We start from the raw sequence: 21,058 nt of genomic DNA on the forward strand, positions 1-21,058 counted from the left end.
TTTCGCAATGTGTTTTTAATGCATGGCACCCAAAACCAGACACAGTGAACCAGATGAGGGCTGACAAGTGCACAATAAAGTGAAACAATTAGATTGCAAGCTGCATTATACTAAGGCACTGGCCCAAGCTTAGTATTAACTACAGTGACTGGCAGCAGGTCTCCAGAGTCTCAAATAGGGGACATTCTGAGCTCTACTTGGAAAAAATGGGGACTGAATGCAAGGAAGATGTTCTGCTAGCATGCAGGTTAGTTGAATCTAGGCCTTAAGTAATTTGCTTCCAGAAAGAATAATCTACATCCTAGCTTCATTTGATTACTTTCTCCACTTACCTCCCCCCCCCCAAGTACTCTCCACAGGGCTCCCTGTGTGTGCGCTCCCAGAAATCTGTGGAAGCAGACCAAAGTGTAAGATTATGAGTACAAGATGTTTTGCCTAAAACAAAAAGGGGGTTCAAGGAGGGGTGTCTGAAGCAAGTCACATCACAGCAAGACTGAAGTTCACAATCAGAGGTGAAACGGGTGCAGGATCTGGATATTTATTTTGGTTTTAAGCATGATGTGGCACTAAAGAAAATAAGGTATGACTAAGCAACTGGTTGTTTTGAAAATATTTTAATATGAGTGCAAAACTGAATTAAGATAACAATTGCAATCAAGTGGTACTTGCTGGTGTTGTTGACATTTAAGGGCCACACTTTGCCCCTTCCTCCTCTATTCTGGCCAGCAGTTTAAGTGCCTTCGCCTTATGGCTCTTCAAATAAATTATGACTTGACCTTATAGAATTATTCTTTGCTTCTGCTAAGCAGTTTGCTTTTGGGAGTTATGTGGTTTATCTTTTCCTTTGCTCTTACAGTTGTGCTGCACCCATTTAATATTCTCTCCACTCCATCCACCACAGCCATTCTACGCATGACCTTGGGCCACTCACTGCATCTCAGCCTGACCTACTTCTTTCCCTCCCTCCCAGGGTTATTGTGAGATAAAATGGAGGTGATGGGAGAAGTGGCTATGCTCCTGTGAGCTCCTCGGAAGAAAGGAGTATAGAAATGTAATAAAAAAACAACGCATAGATCACATCTATTTTCCTTGGTTGTCTGAGTGACGGGTTCAAGATGTCAAAGTGAGGGAAGAAATAATTTAACACTCACCCTTTGTCCAAGCCGAAAATTTATGTGAGACCTCAAGCAAATACACTTTACAATGAAGAAATAAAATGGGACACAATGTAAATACTGAAATCAGTGCTGGATGCAGAACTCTCTCTTGTATAGCGATTCTTTAAAAAATTCTAATTGGCAAATGGGGTATTTTTTCCTAAGCCTAATTGCTGCATCAGGTGGTGGGTGTGGATTTGGAACAGAAATGGTGAAGGGGGAAAGGGGTGGCAGAAAGCAAATGGGCACATTGCCAGTTCTGGCCTTACCCCCAATGTGATCCCCAAAGATTCCCTCAAGGAAATGTAGCCCATCCCCTAAGAAAGGTCCTTCCACTCTACTGCTCTGGACTTCCAACTGCTGGACACAAGTTTGAAATGCTGTCGACAGCAGTTGGAGGAAGCCACTGAATTCAGATGTGTAAGCAGACTTGCCACGTATGTCTTGATCTTCTCACTAGTTCTCTTCTTTAATGAGTAGACAAGGCAATGGTTGCAAGTACAGCTGGACTAAAAGGGGTTTTAAAAGCAGATGAAATGGGAATGTGCATTCCATACCTCACTTAACACTTCTTTCCCCAGCTGTAAGAGTTAAAGTACTCAAGGAAGAAATCATTTCTGTAAATAGCAGAAGCTGAACAACACAGATGTACACATCTGCTTTATAGTTAGGCTACTTTTTATTTTCATTTGTTAAGCGAGGGTATCCATAGTTCTGGCCAGCCCTTCCTACTTCTGCTACATACTCTGGCCACATACTCAGTGGACAGTAGGTCCACTGGTTCTGAAATGGGACAAACATCCTTCAGGAAAGGAGACAGGGTGCTCTGCTCATTACTTTTAGAGCATTATTTGGGATACCTTGGTTCTGGTGTCTCTTTATGCAAGAGCCCATTTTCTATTCAAGCTCTGGGGAGGTGAGTGGGGGGGAGAGAACATGAGGCATACAGACAAACAAACAAACAAACAAACAAACAAACAAACAGACACACACGCAGACACTCTCCTATTGGCAGCATATCCTGAAGCCAACAAATGATCAATTTTGTGTTGTAAGACTCAAGCTTGCCTGGAAGCCAAGTGTGGAAAAAGTGCTTATGCAAGGATGAAGAAGCTGTGCTCCTCCAGCTGCTGTTGGACTTCAACTGGCCTCAGCTCCAGCCCTCAGGGCCAATAGACAGGGCTGAAGGGAGCTGCAGTCCCATAACATTTGGATGGCTACAGCTTTCCCATCCCTGTCCAAAAGTCTCAGCAGTGGGCAACTATTTTCTGGGCACCAGCAATGGCAAAACAGCAGCCAGCCCCCCAAAAACTTTGGGAGGAGGAAGGCAGCACCAGGTGGCAAGGAGTCATGAGGCCCCTCCAATGCCGTTGAACGCCCCCCAAAGGCCACATGATATGCACACAAGAGATCAGGACATGGAAGACATTCTTCTGGTCCTTCCATGGTGACTGGAAGCCTGCTCCTAAAAACAAAGCATTCCAAAATAGAGGAGTTTGGAATTCTGCAAATGAAGTGTGCATTTGTCAGTAGGGATGTGTCACATTACGGTTTGCTCTTCACTTTTCCCAAACCTCTCTTCCCTTTCTACCCTCCCCACCCCCCGCCCCGTGATGGGGAATAAAGCCCCACCTTTTTACCTTTCCAAGGCATGTCATCTCCCACTAGTGCAGTGCTTCTATGAGAAGGTCTTAGTGCTCAGGAACAAGAAAGGAGGGCTACTTCCAGTTTCCTGAGTATCAAGACCTCTTAAGCAATGGGGATGCACCTGAGTCTGAAAAGGGACCTGCAGAGACAGGGGCGGGCAGGCGATTTGGAAGTGGTTGGTGAGCAGGATCCAGGCAACAGCTTCACCACCCCTGTTCTCACCTGAAGGGAGACATGGAAACCAAAGCAGAGCTTGCTTATTAAAAAATTTAATACATTAAAAAAAATAGAGACCAGTTCTGATTTATTCCCCCCCCCCCGAATACTTTCATTATTTTCTTCTGAGGGAAAAGCAGCACACACACAAAAACTGACGGTGAGAGGAACAAGGGAAAGGCTATGGGGCATTTGCTGCTGCCACCACCACCACACTGAAGGAAGACACAAGACAAAACCAGGAGTCAGCAAGTGACATGGCTTCTGTAGAACTTTCCCTGAACAGGACAGCCCAGAATCTCTCAGCCTCCACTCCAGCGACATCCATTTAGTCTTTCCCGCTGCCCGAAACAAAAATCTTCCTGGTCCTCAGAAACAGAATAACTCATCTGAACTCAGCAACCTTGAAGCAAAGGAAAGACATGCCTGAAGTGGCAATTCCAAGTTTTAGCTGGATCTGGGGCAGGAAGGGGCAGGTCCCAGCCAGAGGAACTTTTTTTTTAGAGAGAGGGGGAGATAGCAAAAGAGATGCTTTGCTTAAATCCCACGCTTCCTGTGTTTGGAGATGACCATACTGCAGGTCTAGGAGTCGCCAGGACAATGCTAAATTGAGCGGGGCAGGCAAATGGGAGCAATGGACAGAAAGGTCCACACTGATACATAAGCTGCCTCCACATCAACCTGGGAGGCTGTACCAGCACAGGGAACTGGGAGCAGCACAGGCTACGGCAATGGACCCTGAGCTCCCACTGCAACTCTCTGGCAGGAGACAAGCAAGCGACTGAAGACAGGAATCGAGTCTCTGAGAGGAATGTCTCTCTGTGCCAGAAACACAGAAGCAGCTCACCAGTAGAGAGAGGCAGAAGACAACAAGAGGAATGGGACTTTCTGTGCCAAGCTACTGAACAAGAGAGAAAAAAATATAAAGCTATTTATGGCAAGGAATGATCCCTTTAGATATTCCAAGCCATTTCCAGTGTCAAAATAAAACCTCTTTCCATTCACTGCCCCACAGGGCCAAGTCCTCTTCCCAAATCCCCCCTCCCAACTCAGTTCTCAGCGAGTGCCTCTCCCTGATGGCCAAGGGTTGAGCCGGCACTGTGGGCAGCAACCAGAATAGACAAGAACGTCACAGGCCTCGGAGCGTTCACCAGCGTGCCAGCCTGCAGGCCAACCAGAGCAGAGCCGATAGGCCTCCAGGTCGCAGATGAGTTCCACCACCTCGTCCACCGTGGTGAGGCGGGCAGGGTGGCTGGCATAGAGTTCGTGCTCAGGGGGCACGGGCAGGTTTCGCACCACCACATGGAAGAAGAGGCCTGGGCGGATGTAGATGACAGCTGAGGACATGGTGGAGTGTTCTGAGCGCTGGACGAGACGCAGGTCAGGGCCGCAAAGCGGAGACAGCACCTCCCAGTGAGCAGGGAGAGGGATCTCATTCAGCTCAGCCAAGAACTCATGCAGGACGCTGTCCAACTGGGCAAGGGGCTGCGCACCACCCAGGCTATAAATCTCCATTATCTGTGGAAGGAGAGACAAAAGAATGGCTTCATACCATCTCCCTCTCTCCTTCACAACACATGAGCAACGTGGCCCCCATGAGTTGAGCTGTTTTTTGAGGGCTGTAGCAAAATGTGCTTCGTTTCACTTACCGGCTCAAAGTTTGGGACTCCGATGGAAAAGGGGGCAGTATGCAACTGCCCCCAAACCCAGCACTCCTGCCACCCAAAAATCCCTACATGAGTTGCCATTTCCCCCCATTCACAACAGATACTACCTAGTCCCCTGAATTCCAGATGCATTTCCAGTTGTGTGACAGTGCTATGGGTGCAGAGCAAAATATTTCATAGAAAGTGATACATTTCTGTTTACAGAAGAGGCAGAAGACTTGGCTAAGGGATCTCAGTAATTCAGCCTACGGATGTGTCTAGAGCACCATCTAGAGACCATGCTCCTGAGGATGTGGACAGGGGACCCAAAGGACTATGGCCTAACACTTGCCCTCTCAATCCTTGCCCTTGGCTTATTCCGCCGAGCAGAAGGTAGTTTTCTGTCCGGGTTCAGGAGGTGAAAAATGCGTCGTTGCAAGAGATGATTCCCCCATCTGCAATAATCGACTGGTCACAACAAAGCTGAAGTAATGTCAGTGGGTGGCATCTCTGTCCAGGAAGGTCATGTTCCACCAAATCTAGCAGGGACTGCACTCCCCCTGATAAGGCTTGCAATCTGCAGGTGCTCATCCAGCCACACTGTTGTCACTAGAAGCCCAAGTGCTCTCAGTGGCACAGATCATCCTCCACTGGCCAAGAGTGGTGTGACAGCTGAAATCTCTTCTCCAAAGAGAAAGCCAAGCTTTAGCCCTGCCCTGAAAACTTCCATGTTAGAACACATTTTAGTACTATCTGGCGCATGGAAACTGCAGTTAGTTCAAAACACGGCTGTTAAGCTATTTACTAGGAACAGACGTTAGAAACGTATCTATCTAAGGCTTCAAGAGATTCACTCAGTCTGGTCCATTTCTGAGCACAATTTAAAGTACTGGTGCTTATCTTTACAGCAGGGATGGGGAATCTGTGATCTTCTACAGATTGTTGAACTACAACTCCCATCAGCTACAGCCATGCTGTATGTGAGGGATGATGGGAGTTGTATTCCACCGAAATTTTGAGAGCCACAGGTTCCCCATCCCTGTTTTAAAGCTCTATATGCCCTGAGACCTGGACCTTGACTTCTCCCATTAAGCCTGCTCAGACACTGAGATGTTCTTCAGAGTTCCTCCCATGGGGAAGAGGCCCTTGCTGCAGTGGTGTCTTGCTTATGCAATTCAACCCCCCCTCCCTGCCCTCCAGGGAGGCTTGCCTGGCCCCTACACCAGCATCTCTTAAGCGCCTGGCAAAGACTTTTGACCACTTATTGCGGTCATTTTGAGATCAGGTCTTTTTGAGGTCATTTACTGCTTAATTGCTTTTCTAATTGCCTTTCTTATTAGCTATCACAAAAGGCGCCAGACATTCTGAATTCAAGGGCAGTAGAGAAATATTTTAGATAGATAAATCAATCTCAAACTATATCACACATCTGCAAATGGCATGAACCTACAAATATCTCCATGTGGTTTTTGCAATGGGGGTGCCGTATAAATTGCACCAGAAGACCTCTCCCTCCATGCCTGCCACACTCACTGCATTGTTCCTGCCAGCATGTGGAACAGAGTCCAGTTCTACAAAGTAAGCCTTCTCTTCTCCCTAAGTCAAAGAGCCCAGGGATCTTACCAGTTGCCCCAAACAACTTAATCACTCACTACTGGTGGACGTAATTGCTGCAGGTGCTCCACTTCTTCGTCATCTTCATCATCCAGAACCACCAGCTCCTTGCCCTGCGCTCCCCGCCCCCTCTTACACTGGGGAAGTCCTGCTGAGACCTGGAGGAAAGGAAAAGACATGGAGCTTTTTAATATTCAGAAACTTCCCACAGAGCGAACAGCACCACTTGACATACAGGGAAGGATGGGAGACCATGGACAGTGGTGATATTAAGATACAAGGCTAGAAATGTTTTCGTTGCTGGCAGCAACTCTTTTTACATCTGCTGCAGCACAAGGCCAGGATGAATTTGTGGTCAACTTGCTGTGGTGCTCAGTTCTTTGTGACATTGTCCTTACCAAGTCATGACTGCAGCCAATGTGACTAACAGCCTTGGCAATTAACCATATTAAGTTTAGATTAAGCTTCATGCATTAAAAAATGGGGGAGGAGTAACAATAGTTGTGGGCTTTTCCATACTGGAAGTATGGAAGGAAGGGACTAAACAAGCATTTTGTGGAGATGTCCAAAACAAAGGAGTGGTTGTGATAGTGTAGGAACCCAAGGATCAAAACTAGCTTCTATGTTTTTAGCAATTCTTGTTTTTATCTGCAAGCCACCCAGAGTTCCATCAGGAAAAAAGGTGGGGTATAAATATATATATAAAGAATAAAAACAGCAATATTTGGGAAGGAGGCACACACCACTGGTGATTTTGAACACTCAAGCCCTACAGCCCAGGTGTTAGGATTTCATATTTCTTTTTTGGTATACTGAATCTCTTTTAACATAACAACAGCATTTGGAAACCTTCTGATGAAAGTCACCACCCTGATTCCAAGCTGTATTAAAAACACTAAAAAGAGCGGTGCTTTAAAGTTTTATGAGCCAAAAGCAGGAACATTCGAGGTCAGCGGGCGGGAAGAAAATGTGGGCTTACCCGAGAATCATTCGATGGCCGACAGTCCCCCTCCGGTTCCGCATGCTCCTGTTTGTCAACGGGAGAGGTGGCAATGAGGAGGTTGACAGCAGGTAGTCTGGTCTCGGATTGCTATGCAGAAACATGAGGGCACGTAAAGAGAGTGTATTAAAGGCTATGCGCTTCATTCTGTACAGATGTGGAATGTGCTCTCACTCCACACGCTCACTTACAATGGTTCCTATGGTTCAATCCCTGTTTTGCTATATTAGTAGCTTTGTTTGTCAGAATAAATGGGCAACAGAAGGAGCCACATGCACTGCACAGGACAAGAAGCCTCTCTGCAACCTCCCCACCATACATTTGAAAAACAAGAGGCAAAATCCCAACAATGCAGGGATGGGACTTCACCTTTCTTCCAGCCCTCTACATCAACTCTGAAGAGCACCCCAAACCTCCAAGATGCTCTTTTGCTGTTCCTTTACTACTGCAAATAATTTCTGCTGCTAAAAATGATTGGTCTGAGTTATTAAGCGGGGGGACGGGGACGGACATTGAGTTCTAAATTCAGTGTCCAGGCTGCTGGGTCACTGAGCCTACTGGGGAAGAATTCCCCCTTTTTGCCTGCAGGGTTGCAGCCAAGGAGGAACAGGATGAGGCATGTCTCAAGGTCTGGGCAGCTCCCGGAGTTAGGTTTTTGGAAGCTTAATTCCTGCTGTTTGGCAAAGCAGTGGGTGGTGGTGTGGGAGAAGGGGGATCTTTCCTTGATTTGGAGCCCTCTATCCTGACATGTGAATAAAGAGCCAGACTATCTGAATGCTGACATTTGTCCTCTGCAACGTCCTCCCCAAAGGAGGTTCACCGAGCTTATTTGTCAAGTCTTTAGAACTTCAAGACTTTGTTTCCACAAAAAGGATCCGGTGCTCCGTGTAAGAAATGCTTCAGTATTGGGCATTTCAACTGTCAGGAGAGGAAGGATCAAGAGAGAACGCACTCACTCACCTTCACCAGGACTTGAGAGGGTGGGGTGGGGTGTCGAGGTACTTCTGACTCCTCTTTGACATGCGGCAGGATGGGGCAGTCCTTAGCCAAGTCCTGGGCCAAAATTGAGCCACTCATCTCTGGCTCTTTCTTCCACTTCACTACTGGCTGCTGTTCCGGCTCCTCTGGGCCCTGCAACCTGGGCAAATGCATCTGTTCCCTGCTTGAAGGAGACTCCTGCAGCAACAAGGGGTCCGGGGCAGGAGGGAGAGGAGAAGGGGCAGGTTCAGATTAGGAACACAGGAAGTGGCCTTAGACCCAGTGTGCCCATCTAGTCCAGCATGGTCTGCTCTGACTGTCAGTGGCCGAGATGGGCAGCCACTTCCTCATCAGCTGTCATTGGATCTTTTTAACTGGAGATTCCAGGGAGGGAACCTGGATCTTACTGCAAGCACAGTCTCTGCTCTGCTACTGAGGTATGACAGGTGTCTTCCAGGTGTCTTTGCATCAAACCACTGTGGCATTTGGGTGCCAGGTACAGAATTAGGCATCATGAAGATTTCAACCCCTATGGCTACAGAGATTAAAGCTTTAAAATACCAGAGGCATTGATAAAAGCATTGCTTCCAGTCACTGGAGTTGGGAGGATGCTCCTATACTCTACATCTAGAGTATGTAGAGTATGCCTGCCCTCTGTGGCCAATGTGAAGCAAATTCATTTGATTCATTTGTGTAATTTCATTCAGCTTGCAGAACCAGCCCCCCCTTTCTGCCCCCACAACACAGAATTTCTTTAAGCAGAGTACCTGAGAATCTTTGCACTCACTCCTGCTCCTGTGCATCCAAGGAGGACCCAAAGAAAACTTGTTTCAACCTGTGCACCACAGGAATGCATGCTTTATCTGACCAGGTTCACTTCTATGGACTAAACCAGTGTTTCCTAATGGGGGCTATATGGCCTCCTGCCCCCCCCCCAGTTTCATATTAGAAGTCCCATCAGCCCCAGCACCACATGGGTGTGCTGCTAAGGGGATGGGAATTGCAGCCCATGAGCACCTGGAAACTGGTCTGCCAGGCTGGCAATTGCATTATTCTCACATCTGAAGGCAGCCCTATTTAGGGAAGCTTTTAATGTTTGATGTATTAGAGGATTTTAATATTTTTTGGAAGCCGCCCAGAGTGGCTGGGGAAGCCCAGCCAGATGGGCGGGGTACAAATAATAAATTATTATTATTATTATTATTGCCAGGCAGGCGCCCAGAGCAACTCACGAGCAGCCTTCCCCTGCTGTTTGTCCACAGCACCTGGTACTTGGAGAGGTACTGCCTCTGAACATGGAAATTCCATTTCACCATTCGAGCCTGCTGATGAACTAGTTCCCCCATAAAACTGGTATAAAGGGATCTAAGCTAACGACTCTCAACAGTCGTGAGAACAAGGTGGAATCTAGACATATATAAAAAAACGCTGTGAAAATGCTTTTTAAATAGCGTTTTAAAAATATATTGAATATTGAATTTAAAACTAGGTGATGAATTTATTTCATCAGATGTTGTAAAGAAAAGAGGTGTAGTTATATACGCAAACTCAAGATTAAAGCCGGAACCCTTATTTAAGGATGAAGAAGGGAGAATGATGGCGATAAAAGTGGTGTATCAAAAAGGAAAAAATATTGTCAGAATCTAGGCACCAAACGAAAAGAAGTCGGAATTTTACCAAAAATTGGAGGATAAACTGCTGGATTATAGTGATGAAAAGATCATTTGATTAGGAGATTTAAATGGTGTTACCTCACTTAATATGGACAGGACAACACAAGAGAAAGAAAGTAAAGAAGGGAGACTACTGCTAACTTTCTTTCAACTAGTAGAAAATTTCAACCTTCAAGATGCATGGTGAGTTAAACACCCAAATGACAAACAATTTACACATTATTCAGAAGCAAAAAAATTCTGCAGGGAGAATTGATACAATTTGGGTTTCAAAAAACTTATTACTGAAAATAAAGAAAGCAGTAATTCAGTCAAAAACAGTATCTGACCACAACCCAACTACAATGGAAATAAAAGAAGGAAGGAAAACAACAAAATGGAGAATTAATGAAAATGTCTTAAATAATGATAAAGTATTAGAAAAGGTGAGGGTGACTTTAAGAGAATATTTTGATAACAACTTAAATCAGGGAACCGATATAAATACTGTATGGGATGCAAGCAAAGCAGTGATACGAGGCTTTTTCATCCAACAAAATAGAATCCAAAGAAGAGAGAAAGAAAGGAAACTGGAACAAATTTTGAAGGAGATAAGCGAAAATAGTCATAGTCAACAAAAGAGTGGCAAAAGCTGTACTGGGATGCAATCTCAAAAATGAAAGAATGATCTCGATACAAATCCAAGGGCAGACCTTTCAACATCACAGTAATCTAAGTTTATGCACCAACTACTGGTGCTGAAGAAACTGAAATTGACCAGTTCTATGAAGACTTACAACACCTTCAAGAAATGCCACCAAAGAAGAATGTTCTTCTCATTATAGGGGATTGGAATGCTAAAGTAGGGAATCAAAAGATAAAAGGAACAACTGGCAAGTTTGGCCTTGGAGTTCAAAACGAAGCAGGGCAAAGGCTAATAGAGTTCTGTCAAGAGAACAAGCTGGTCATCACAAACACTCTTTTCCAACAACACAAGAGACGACTCTACACATGGACATCACCAGCTGGGCAGCATCGAAATCAGATTGATTATATTCTCTGCAGCAAAAGATGGAGAAGCTCTATATAGTCAGCAAAAACAAGACCTGGAGCTGACTGTGGCTCAGATCATCAGCTTCTTATGGCAAAATTCAAGCGTAAACTGAAGAAAGTAGGGAAAACCAGAGATCTGTTCAAGAAAATTGGAGATTAATAATAATAATAATAATAATAATTTATTTGTACCCTGCCCATCATCTGGCTGGGTTTCCCCAGCCACTCTGGGCGGCTTCCACAAAGACCAAAAATACACTAAAATGTCACACATTAAAAACATCCCTGAACAGGGCTGCCTTTAGATGTCTTCTGAATGTCAGGTAGTTGAAATGAAAGGAAGATTTCGTGCAAAGATTACCATAATAAAAAACAAAAAGTGGTAAGGACCTAACCGAAGCAGAAGAAATCAAGAAGAGGTGGTAAGAACACACAGAGGAATTATACCAGAAAGATGTGGATGTCTCGTACACCCCAAGTAGTGTGGTTGCTGACCTTGAGCCAGACATTCTGGAGAGTGAAGTCAAATGGGCCTTAGAAAGCACTGCTAATAACAAGGCCAGTGGAAGTGATGACATTCCAGCTGAACTATTTAAAATTTTAAAAGATGATGCTGTTAAGGTGCTACACTCAATATGCCAGCAAGTTTGGAAAACTCAGCAGTGGCCAGAGGATTGGAGAAGATCAGTCTACATCCCAATCCCAAAGAAGGGCAGTGCCAAAGAATGCTCCAACTATCACACAATTGCGCTCATTTCACATGCTAGCAAGCTTATGCTTAAAATTCTACAACTTTACATAACTTTATGACCACTGCTCCATAGATATTGTTGTTATACAATTCCATTCACCGTATAGATGGGTTTATGGAGCATTTCTGTATCCTTCTGCTGTGCTGAAGAAGAATTCTACGAAACAGTGGGTATATCCGGAATCACTGTTCACTACGACTGTTTGCGGACCACTTTGGTAACGTTGGATGTCATAAAACAAAGCTTTAACAGATTTTTTTCATCAGATAAAAATCTGACCCATTGCTTCTTTCAGAGACTTGCATAGTCTACAAAGACTTTCAGAGACTTATAAGACTTATGCTTATTTGGTTCTGTTTTTAAGAGAATCCATAAACAGTGCACATTTAGTGACTTTCAGAGACTTATAAGATTTCTGTTTATTTGGTTTCCCATATTGTTCTACGTTCCTTATAGACTATATAAAGAGTTTATATTGATATTGCATTGTTGTACTTGGTCATCGTGTTGCCTTGGATATTACTAAAATTCTACAAGGCAGGCTTAAGCAGTATGTGGGCCAAGAACTCCCAGAAGTGCAAGCTGTATTTTGAAGGGGCAGAGGAACCAGAGACCAAATTGCAAACATGCGATGGATTATGGAGAAAGCTAGAGAGTTCCAGAAAGACATCTACTTCTGCTTCATTGACTACACAAAAGCCTTTGACTGTGTCGACCACAGTCAACAAGTTCTTAAAGAAATGGGAGTGCCTGATCACCTCATCTGTCTCCTGAGAAATCTCTATGTGGGACAACAAGCTACAGTTAGAACTGGATATGGAACAACTGATTGGTTCAAAATTGGGAAAGGAGTACGACAAGGCTGTATATTGTCTCCCTGCTTATTTAACTTATATGCAGAATTCATCATGTGAAAGGCTGGGCTGGATGAATCCCAAGCCGGAATTAAGATTACCGGAAGAAATATCAACAACCTCAGATATGCAGATGACAAAACCTTGATGGCAGAAAGTGAGGAGGAATTAAAGAACCTTTTAATGAAGGTGAAAGAAGAGAGTGCAAAATATGGTCTGAAGCTCAACATAAATAAATAAAAAAACTATGATCATGGCCACTGGTCCCATCACCTCCTGGCAAATAGAAGGGGAAGAAATGGAGCCAGCGAGAAATTTTACTTTCTTGGGTTCCATGATCACTGCAGATGGTGACAGCAGTCACAAAGTTTAAAGACGCCTGCTTCTTGGGAGAAAAGCAATGACAAACCTAGACAGCATCTTAAAAAGCAGAGATATTGCCTTGCCAACAAAGGTCCGTATAGTTAAAGCTATAGTTTTCCCAGTAGTGATGTATGGAAGTGAGAGCTTGACCATAAAGAAGGCTGATCACCGAAAAATTGATGCTTTTGAATTATGGTGCTGGAGGAGACTCTTGAGAGTCCCATAGACTGCAAGAAGATCAAACCTATCCATTCTGAAGGAAAATCGGCCCCAAGTGCTCACTGCGGGAGGTAGTGAAAGACAGGAGCGCCTGGTGTGCTCTGGTCCATGGGGTCACAAAGAGTCGGACACAATTAAACAACAAAAGCGAAAAAGAAAATAAACCTGTTAAAAATCCGAAGAACGAAATACCAAAACAAAATATCAAGATATTACAGACGCAGCTCTATATGATTCTGAATTACAAAACAGAACAAAAGAAAAAATGTTAAGGCAGATTTTTTTTGAATCTGGCAATAAGCCAGGCAGAATGCTTGCCTGGCAATAAAAAAAAAAAACAAAAAGAGAAATTGATAGGGGAAGGGAAAGTAATAGATAGAAGAACCCAAGGAAACGTGAAAAAATTACAAACTACTATTGGAAGTTATCGGCGCTGTGGGTTAAACTACTGTGCCGCTTGATCTTGCCGATTGAAAGGTCGGCGGTTCGAATCCCTGCGACGGAGTGAGCTCCCGTTGTTCAGTCCCAGCTCCTGCCAACCTAGCAGTTTGAAAGCACCCGATGCAAGTAGATAAATAGGTACCGCTCCGGCGGGAAGGTAAACGGCGTTTCCGTGTGCTGCTCTGGTTCACCAGAAGCGGCTTAGTCATGCTCTCCACATGACCTGGAAGAACTGTCTGCGGAGTGGACAAACGCCAGCTCTCTCAGCCTGTAAAGCAAGATGAGCGCCGCAACCTCAGTGTTGTTAGCGACTGGACTTAATTGTCAGGGGCCCCTTTACCTTTACAGGAGGTTATATCAAGCAAAAGATGAAGATCAAAAGGAGATGGAAAGATATACAGTGGCACCTCAGGTTAAGAACTTAATTCATTCTGGAGGTCCGTTCTTAACCTGAAACTGTTCTTAACCTGAAGCACCACTTTAGCTAATGGGGCCTCCCGCTGCCACCGCTGCGCAATTTCTGTTCTCATCCTGAAGCAGGAGGGAGGGTCCCCTGGTCCCAAGAAACCGACCTTAAAGAGAAAATGCTCAGCACAAAAAATGAAGAAGACCAAAAACATCAAATTGAGAGGCCAAAAGGGAACGCCGACCTGCCGGACTAAAAAAATGAATTTCCAGAAGCTCTTTAAGCTGCTGGAGAATACAACAACAAAGAACTCTGCTCCTACAACCCAAAAGAAAATCACAAACTCATGCATGCCAATAAAGCACTCTGAGGAAAAGCCCCACGCCCCAGCGGATCACATACCGCCCTCTAGTGGGGAAATAGGGAAACCAAAGGAAATTCTTTTTTAAAAAAATATTTTTTATTAACAGGCCAATCAGATCACATTAATTCCAAATCACATTAGTTCCAAATTACACAGCCAAATTTTTAAAATTTTGTTGGCGGTACCCATATTTCGAGCTCCGAAAGGGATCCAAACATCACTCTTGCTGCTGCTTTAATTACACAGTTCTGTCCAGATAGTCTCTTTGTTATTTTCCTCATCTTCTTGTTGTTATCATATATTCCTTTCTTTGTGATCTCTGATAGTCTTCACAAGCGGGTTGAAAACAAACATATCCTGTGTGGATTTTACGCTTCTCCAAGAGCCATATCACAAAAAGGACAGATGCCATTTCCACACCTCTGTACAGAACATTCCCACAGTCTGTCCATTGATTTCCACAGGCCTGCCAGTCTGTCATCAATTCTCTCAGGGGGCCCTGCCAGGTCAAACTCACATTCCAATAACCATACATTCACATTCCGATAACCATGGTCCTCCTCCCCCTCGTCCTCCTGTGGGCAGGCCTTTCCACAAATAGAGGACACCCATCATGTGCTCAAAGAAAAGTAAATATTCCCGAAAAAATCGGAATAGTCACCAGGGGCCTCGTGACAGCAGAAAATATCATCAAGGTAAAATTCCTCCCTCATGATACAGCCCAAAATAGGGTTATCGTGACTTTTAAGGACGGGCTCTCAACTAAACAGACCCTTTCAAATAAAGACAATTTCCTGAGGGCTGGCTTGCTTGTGCACCGTTTCTTCGAAAACATCAAAGACTCTTCACCACTTCTAGGAGCACATAGGCCAGTTAGACCAAAAACCAAAACCAGCACTGCAGAATCCAACAGCGCTGGAAACGGTAAGCCGCTCTACCCAGAGGCTGGCAATCTTAAACATCCTGACAGGCTGTGCAAAACCCCGCCCTCACCAAATAAGCTAGAAAAGGATTTCTCCTCAAAGGATGAACAACTCCTAACAACCTACCTCGAGCAGATCCTACTTTCCCAGGATGCACTAATTGAAAGACTTTCGACCATAAGGAAGTCACTTCCACCTCTAGCCCCGCCTCCTCCCATGGAATTTAATTACATCAATTGCAAATCAAAGCCTTTAACCAACGAGGAATGGACAACTTGTCGATATCTGTGTCCAGAAGAAACGGGCTCTCCTATACCCCCTCCAATAGCCCAATCCAAATCGCAACAAGTTGAACTGGTGGTGCCAGCGCCGGGAATTGGCTCAATCTTCATGGACTGCCTGGGAATCCTAAAAGCTATTCATGCAGAGGAATGAAATAAGGTATCAGCGGGTGTCTGCCTGGACGGACAAATTAATACCCCCAAATTAGTCTTCCCCTTAAAAGGCTCCCCCATTCCTCCGCATCGTGGCTCATTCAAGCCAAACTCAAAGGACCTGAGGAATCAGCGGCAGAAAACAGCTATGAGAGCCTGGAATCTAAAAACCCAAGAATCAACTGCTGCCCTAAACATCATCTCCTGGAATGTTGCCGGCTGGTCCAGATGCCTCTCCCATTCTTTGCCTCAAAGCAGGTGTGATCAAACCAGGGTTTATTTGATGTTACTGGTTTAGTTGGTCTTTTTTCTGTGGTAGGTATTAAAAAGATAGGGTTTCAATTGTTGGAGCAGGCTCTCAAACTTGGAAACTGGGTCCTCAGGCCTAGGATTACCCCCAAAGTCAGTTAAAATTGTATGGAGTTTTTCAGAGGTTAGAATCTTCTTCAGTTTGGAATCAAGTGCAGGGGTTTCGCCCCTCAAGCCCTTCTAAGTCTGGGTTTGGACCAGGCAAAAGCTACGGTCAGGCAAAGAATATTAGACACCGAGAGACAGCAGGACTGTGCAAGGTGCCCCAACTATAGAATTGAGAAATCGAGAGAGATATAGCCGCACCGGCAGCATATCTCTTCTTTCTCGTATCTAGGGATGCAAGAAGGGCCTTTACACTCGCCAGAAGTTCGGCTCTTCCCTCACCGGTCCTGGATGGAGCCTTTAGAAGGGTCCCGTATGCTCAGAGACTTTGCACCTGTCCACTGGGAGAGATAGGAAGCCCAGAACACTTGTTCTTCAGATGCCCCTTTTATAAAGAGGCACGTAGTAAGATCATGGATCCCCTACTGGTGAGGCTCGCCGACCTCCCGCAAAAGCAAAAATTTGACCTTTTGCTGTTGGGCAAAGATCAGAAGATGACCTGGATGGTCGCCAGATTCTGTCTACAGATCTGTAGGTGCAGACCATCGCCCAATTCAAAATAGTCCCAAACACGGTTCCATGATGTGGGAAACTGCTAGCCTGGCAGATGAAAAAAAGACAAAAATTAAACACCATTATAAATCTGGATGTGGAAGGAAAGAACATACAGAATCCATTGGAGATTAGAAAGTGCTTCCAGAGATATTTTAAACAACTATACACACAAGGGCCACAGAAAGAGACTGATCTAGACCAATTTTTAAGAACAAATGGATTACAAAAAATCTCTCAAGAAAATAAGATAATGTTGAATCACAAAATTACAGAACAGGAGGTTGAAGGTGCCATCCAGAACATGCAGTTGGGCAAATCTCCAGGACCGGATGGTCTTACCTCCAAATACTATAGATCTCTGAAAGACTGGTTAATTCAGCTACTAAAGGAGGTTTGTAATGAAATTCTGGAGGGGGGAAAGGCGCCAGAGTCGTGGAAGGAAGCTTACATTACACTTATACCGAAAACTGAGTCTGAAAAGACACAGCTTAAGAACTACCACCCCATATCCCTGCTTAATGTGGATTACAAATTTTTTGCTGATATTTTGGCTAATAGATTAAAAAAGGTATTAGAATAGAATAGAATATCATTTATTACGGCCATAGGCCCATACAGGTAAAACAACACATAAATAACAGCTTGTGCCGTAAGGAGAAAAAAAAGCAATCGCTAAAACACTACTATAACAATAAAATATTATAAAATGGAAAGGCATACTACGCCTTAATTAGCTTGTAGAGCTCCTTGGCGTCGCTTTTGGGAGAGGACAGCAACTAGGAACCTAGCCACCTTCAGGGTCGTGTGGGTATCCTTGTCCTGCAAGATTTGGGCAAGGTGGAATTTTGGTGGGGTACCCTCTAGTTTCTGTATGATTGATCCCAACAAATTTGCCCGTAGCACATTAAACAAGGGGCAAGTGAACATAATGTGCTGGAGCGACTCCGGCGACACCTTATCACATTCGCACACGGCGGGGGCTTGACCCTTTGAGAACCTATGTCTCAGGACATTGGAGGGAAAAACGTTAAACCTCGCTTTGGTGAAGGCCAGTCTATGTGCAACAGTCGAAAGGGAGGAGAGGTATGATGGAACGCAGTAAGTTAAAGTGATACCAATGTTCTGGGGCGAACAAACACCTCCCCCCAGCGTATAATTTCGCTGTAAATCGATGTCATCCAGTCTTTGGCGGATCAGTCTCTGAGCAGTGATTTGGTCTAGTTTTAGGGAATCTGAGGGAGAGATTCCATAACTCAGGAGTTTGGCATGAATTCTGCTAGTCCAAAGGCTGGAGAATTCATCTCGCCATAAGCATTGGGCAAGGTAATGGTTTGGTAATCTATGCCACAATGATAACCAGTAATTGAAGACTTGCTTCCACAGGCAAGTTTCTAGGGATGCGACCTTCAATTCTAGTCGCATGGCTGCGTTGCTTACGCACAGGGGGAGCATTAGGAGCCGACGTAGGAATTGGCTTTGCAGAGTCTCAAGGGGAGCAAGATCTGTCATCACGGCCCAGAGCGGGGCAGCATAAGCAAGCACGGCAACCACTTTTGCCTTGAACACCTTTAGGGCCGAGGGAACATGCAAAGCTCCGTCCGAAAAAAAGAATCGGAGGAGCGCATATGACAAGGTTTTGGCCTTATTAAGTAGGTGTTGAATGTGAGCTTTCCACCCCAAATTGTATTGAAAAATGACTCCTAGGTATTGAAATTTTAGGACTTGCTCTATTTTTGCCCCACCAAGCTTCCATTTGTATAATCTCCGGCTTCTGGAGAAGATCAGGATCTTGGACTTGGCATGGTTGATGGTTAATTGATTGAGTTGACAATACGTGGCAAAGATCTTCAGAGCTCTGGTTAGTCCAACACGTGTATAGGATAGAATTACCGCGTCGTCCGCATATAAAAGGAGTGGGCAGCGGTAATCCGCTAGTCTAGGCGCGTGTGTACTTGGAGATGAGTTGACTAGGGGTGCTCGCATGTCGCTGATGAATAGGTTGAATAGGCAGGGAGCCAATATACATCCTTGGCGCACTCCCTTGTATATTGGTATCGAGTTTGTAAGGTCGCCCGCTGGAGTGAATCTCACTCTGGCAAGGGTACCTTCGTGGAGCTGGCTTATGAGCCATAAGAGTCTTCTATCAATGCCCTGTTTCGCAAGTTTCTCCCAAAGAATATTTCTAGGAACGCTGTCAAAGGCTGCCTTTAGATCTAAGAAGGCAGCACAGAGGTAGCCCCGGGGGGGGGGGGAGGAGTACTTCCGTGCCAGATGATAAAGAACTATCGCATGATCGGTTGTAGAGCGTTTAGTTCTGAACCCTGCTTGTTCATGGCCAATCTGGTTAGTCTCATCTACCCATCGCAATAATTTAGTCATCAAAAAGCTGGCATAAATTTTCCCTATAATCGAAAGGAGGCTGATGTTACGGTAGTTTTCCGGCTCCGTTGGAGAACCTTTTTTATGAATTGGTACAATAATGGCCTCCTTCCATGTTTTGGGGATGAGACCGGAAGCGTTGATTGCATCGAAGGTTTTGGCCAAGATGCCGGCCCACCATTGTGGGTGTAGTTTGATGGCTTCAGCAGGGATCAGGTCGGGCCCAGGGGCTTTGCCCGGTTTCAGCTGAGCTATTAACTTGGCTATTTCATCAGGATCGGTGGGAGGCCAAATAGGTAGGTGGGTAAACAGGTGCATCAGATGGTCGGAGGGAGCATCTGCCTGTGAGAAGCATTTCTTCAGGAACCGTTCCCATGTCGGTGCAGAGATGACTGTCCTTGGGGAATTCCTCCCCCTTCTGTTAATCAAAGACCAGAATTCCCTGGATCTGTGTGGTTTTGAAGCAGTAATCAGAGCCTGCCAACGATTATGTTGCCACTCACGCTTGGCAATTATCTGCGTGCGTTTGTAAACTTGCTTGGCTTGTGCATAGCTAGCTGGCAGAGTAGATGCATCAGAGGTCTTGTATGCATTATATATAGCACGGAGGCGCTGTCTTGCTTGTTTGCACTGAGAATTATACCAGGGAGCACCGTGAGTATACTCGTTTCGATTTAAATTTTTGGGTGGTAACCTGAAGAAGGACGTAAGATCAGTCATATGATGGTAGAAGCGCTTCAATACTATGCTATGCTCGTCTGAGGCAGAGCCTATGTTGGGATAGGGCCCGAGGATTTCTTTTTGAAAGAATTCCAGGTACTTTTGAGCCTGTGTCTCCGACCATTTGATTCCTCTTACTTGGAAAGATTCGTTGGTTACCATCTGAGTCGCATGTCTATGAGCCTCCGGCTGCCAGTTCAGGGAAAGCTTAGCAACAAGGGGAAGGTGATCACTAAATTGTACATTCTCGATCTTAAAAGTGGAAATACACTTAAATACACTTAAATAGATCCCTAGAGACCAACAGGTAATCGAGGACGCTGTTTGATTTAACGCTCAGGTGGGTGAAATCCCCTGGAATATCGGGGAGGCATGTGCCATTTAAGGGGACCAAATTCAAACGGATGGCCATTAGTTGAAGAGATACATAAAGATCAAGCCGGCTTTCTCCCAGGTAGACATTTGTCTGATAATACGAGGAACATAATTAATATTTTGGAGAAGCTGCAAGTGAACATCAATACCAAAGCGGTTTTAATTTTTATAGATGCGGAAAAAGCTTTTGATAATATTTCTTGGAATTTTATGAAGAAAAATCTTCAGGGAATGGGGGTGGGCCAAGGGTTTGAAAATGGTATAAGTGCAATTTATTCAGAACAAAAGGCTAAGCTAATAGTCAATAATGTGATCACAGAGTAATTTAAGATAGAGAAAGGGACACGACAAGGCTGCCCAATTTCCCCATTGCTTTTTATTTCGGTCCTGGAGGTTTTGTTAAATATGATTAGAAGGGACCGTCTGATTAAAGGTATTCAGGTCGGAGCCAAACAATACAAATTGAAGGCTTTTGCAGATGACTTAGTTTTGACGTTACAGGAGCCAGAATCTAGTACGAAAAGAGTATTAGAACTGATTCAAGAATTTGGTCATGTGGCAGGATTTAAATTGAACAAGTTAAAAACTAAAGTTCTTGAGAAAAACTTAACACCAATTGAGAAAGAGAGGTTTCAGAAGGAGACTGGTTTAACATTAGCTAAGAAATTAAAATACTTGGGGGTTAATATGACTGCTAAGAACTTAAACTTATTCAAAGATAACTATGAGAAATGCTGGACAGAAGTGAAAAAAGACTTAGAAATATGGTCAAATTTGAAGCTTTCCTTGTTGGGTCGAATTGCAGCTATAAAGATGAATGTATTGCCAAAAATGTTATTTTTATTTCAATCATTGCAAATTTTGGACAAGATGGACTGTTTCAAGAAGTGGCAGAG

General features: G+C 44.6%; 1 protein-coding gene across 33 annotated transcripts in view; it reads right to left on the reverse strand.

Annotated features, from left to right (window-relative positions):
- The window catches only part of LOC310752224 (methyl-CpG-binding domain protein 1-like), a 149,551-nt gene that overhangs the window by 37,179 nt on the left and 91,314 nt on the right, over positions 1–21,058 (reverse strand). For 29 of the 33 annotated variants that reach the window (XM_083592124.1, XM_083592138.1, XM_083592135.1 and 26 more), the window contains 4 exons: positions 8,241–8,456; positions 7,260–7,370; positions 6,319–6,438; positions 599–4,538 (listed from right to left, as the gene is read on the reverse strand). In XM_083592124.1, the coding sequence (XP_083448250.1) occupies positions 4,077–4,538; positions 6,319–6,438; positions 7,260–7,370; positions 8,241–8,456 (909 nt within the window). In that variant the 3' untranslated portion in view covers positions 599–4,076. Of the gene's footprint in view, positions 1–598; positions 4,539–6,318; positions 6,439–7,259; positions 7,371–8,240; positions 8,457–21,058 lie in introns of those variants that run through there. The other 4 variants (XR_014542873.1, XR_014542874.1, XM_083592133.1 and 1 more) reach the window with 1 other exon arrangement.

This window comes from Podarcis filfolensis (genome assembly GCF_964270895.1).
Source record: "Podarcis filfolensis genome assembly, chromosome: 17".
NCBI lineage: Eukaryota > Metazoa > Chordata > Lepidosauria > Squamata > Lacertidae > Podarcis > Podarcis filfolensis.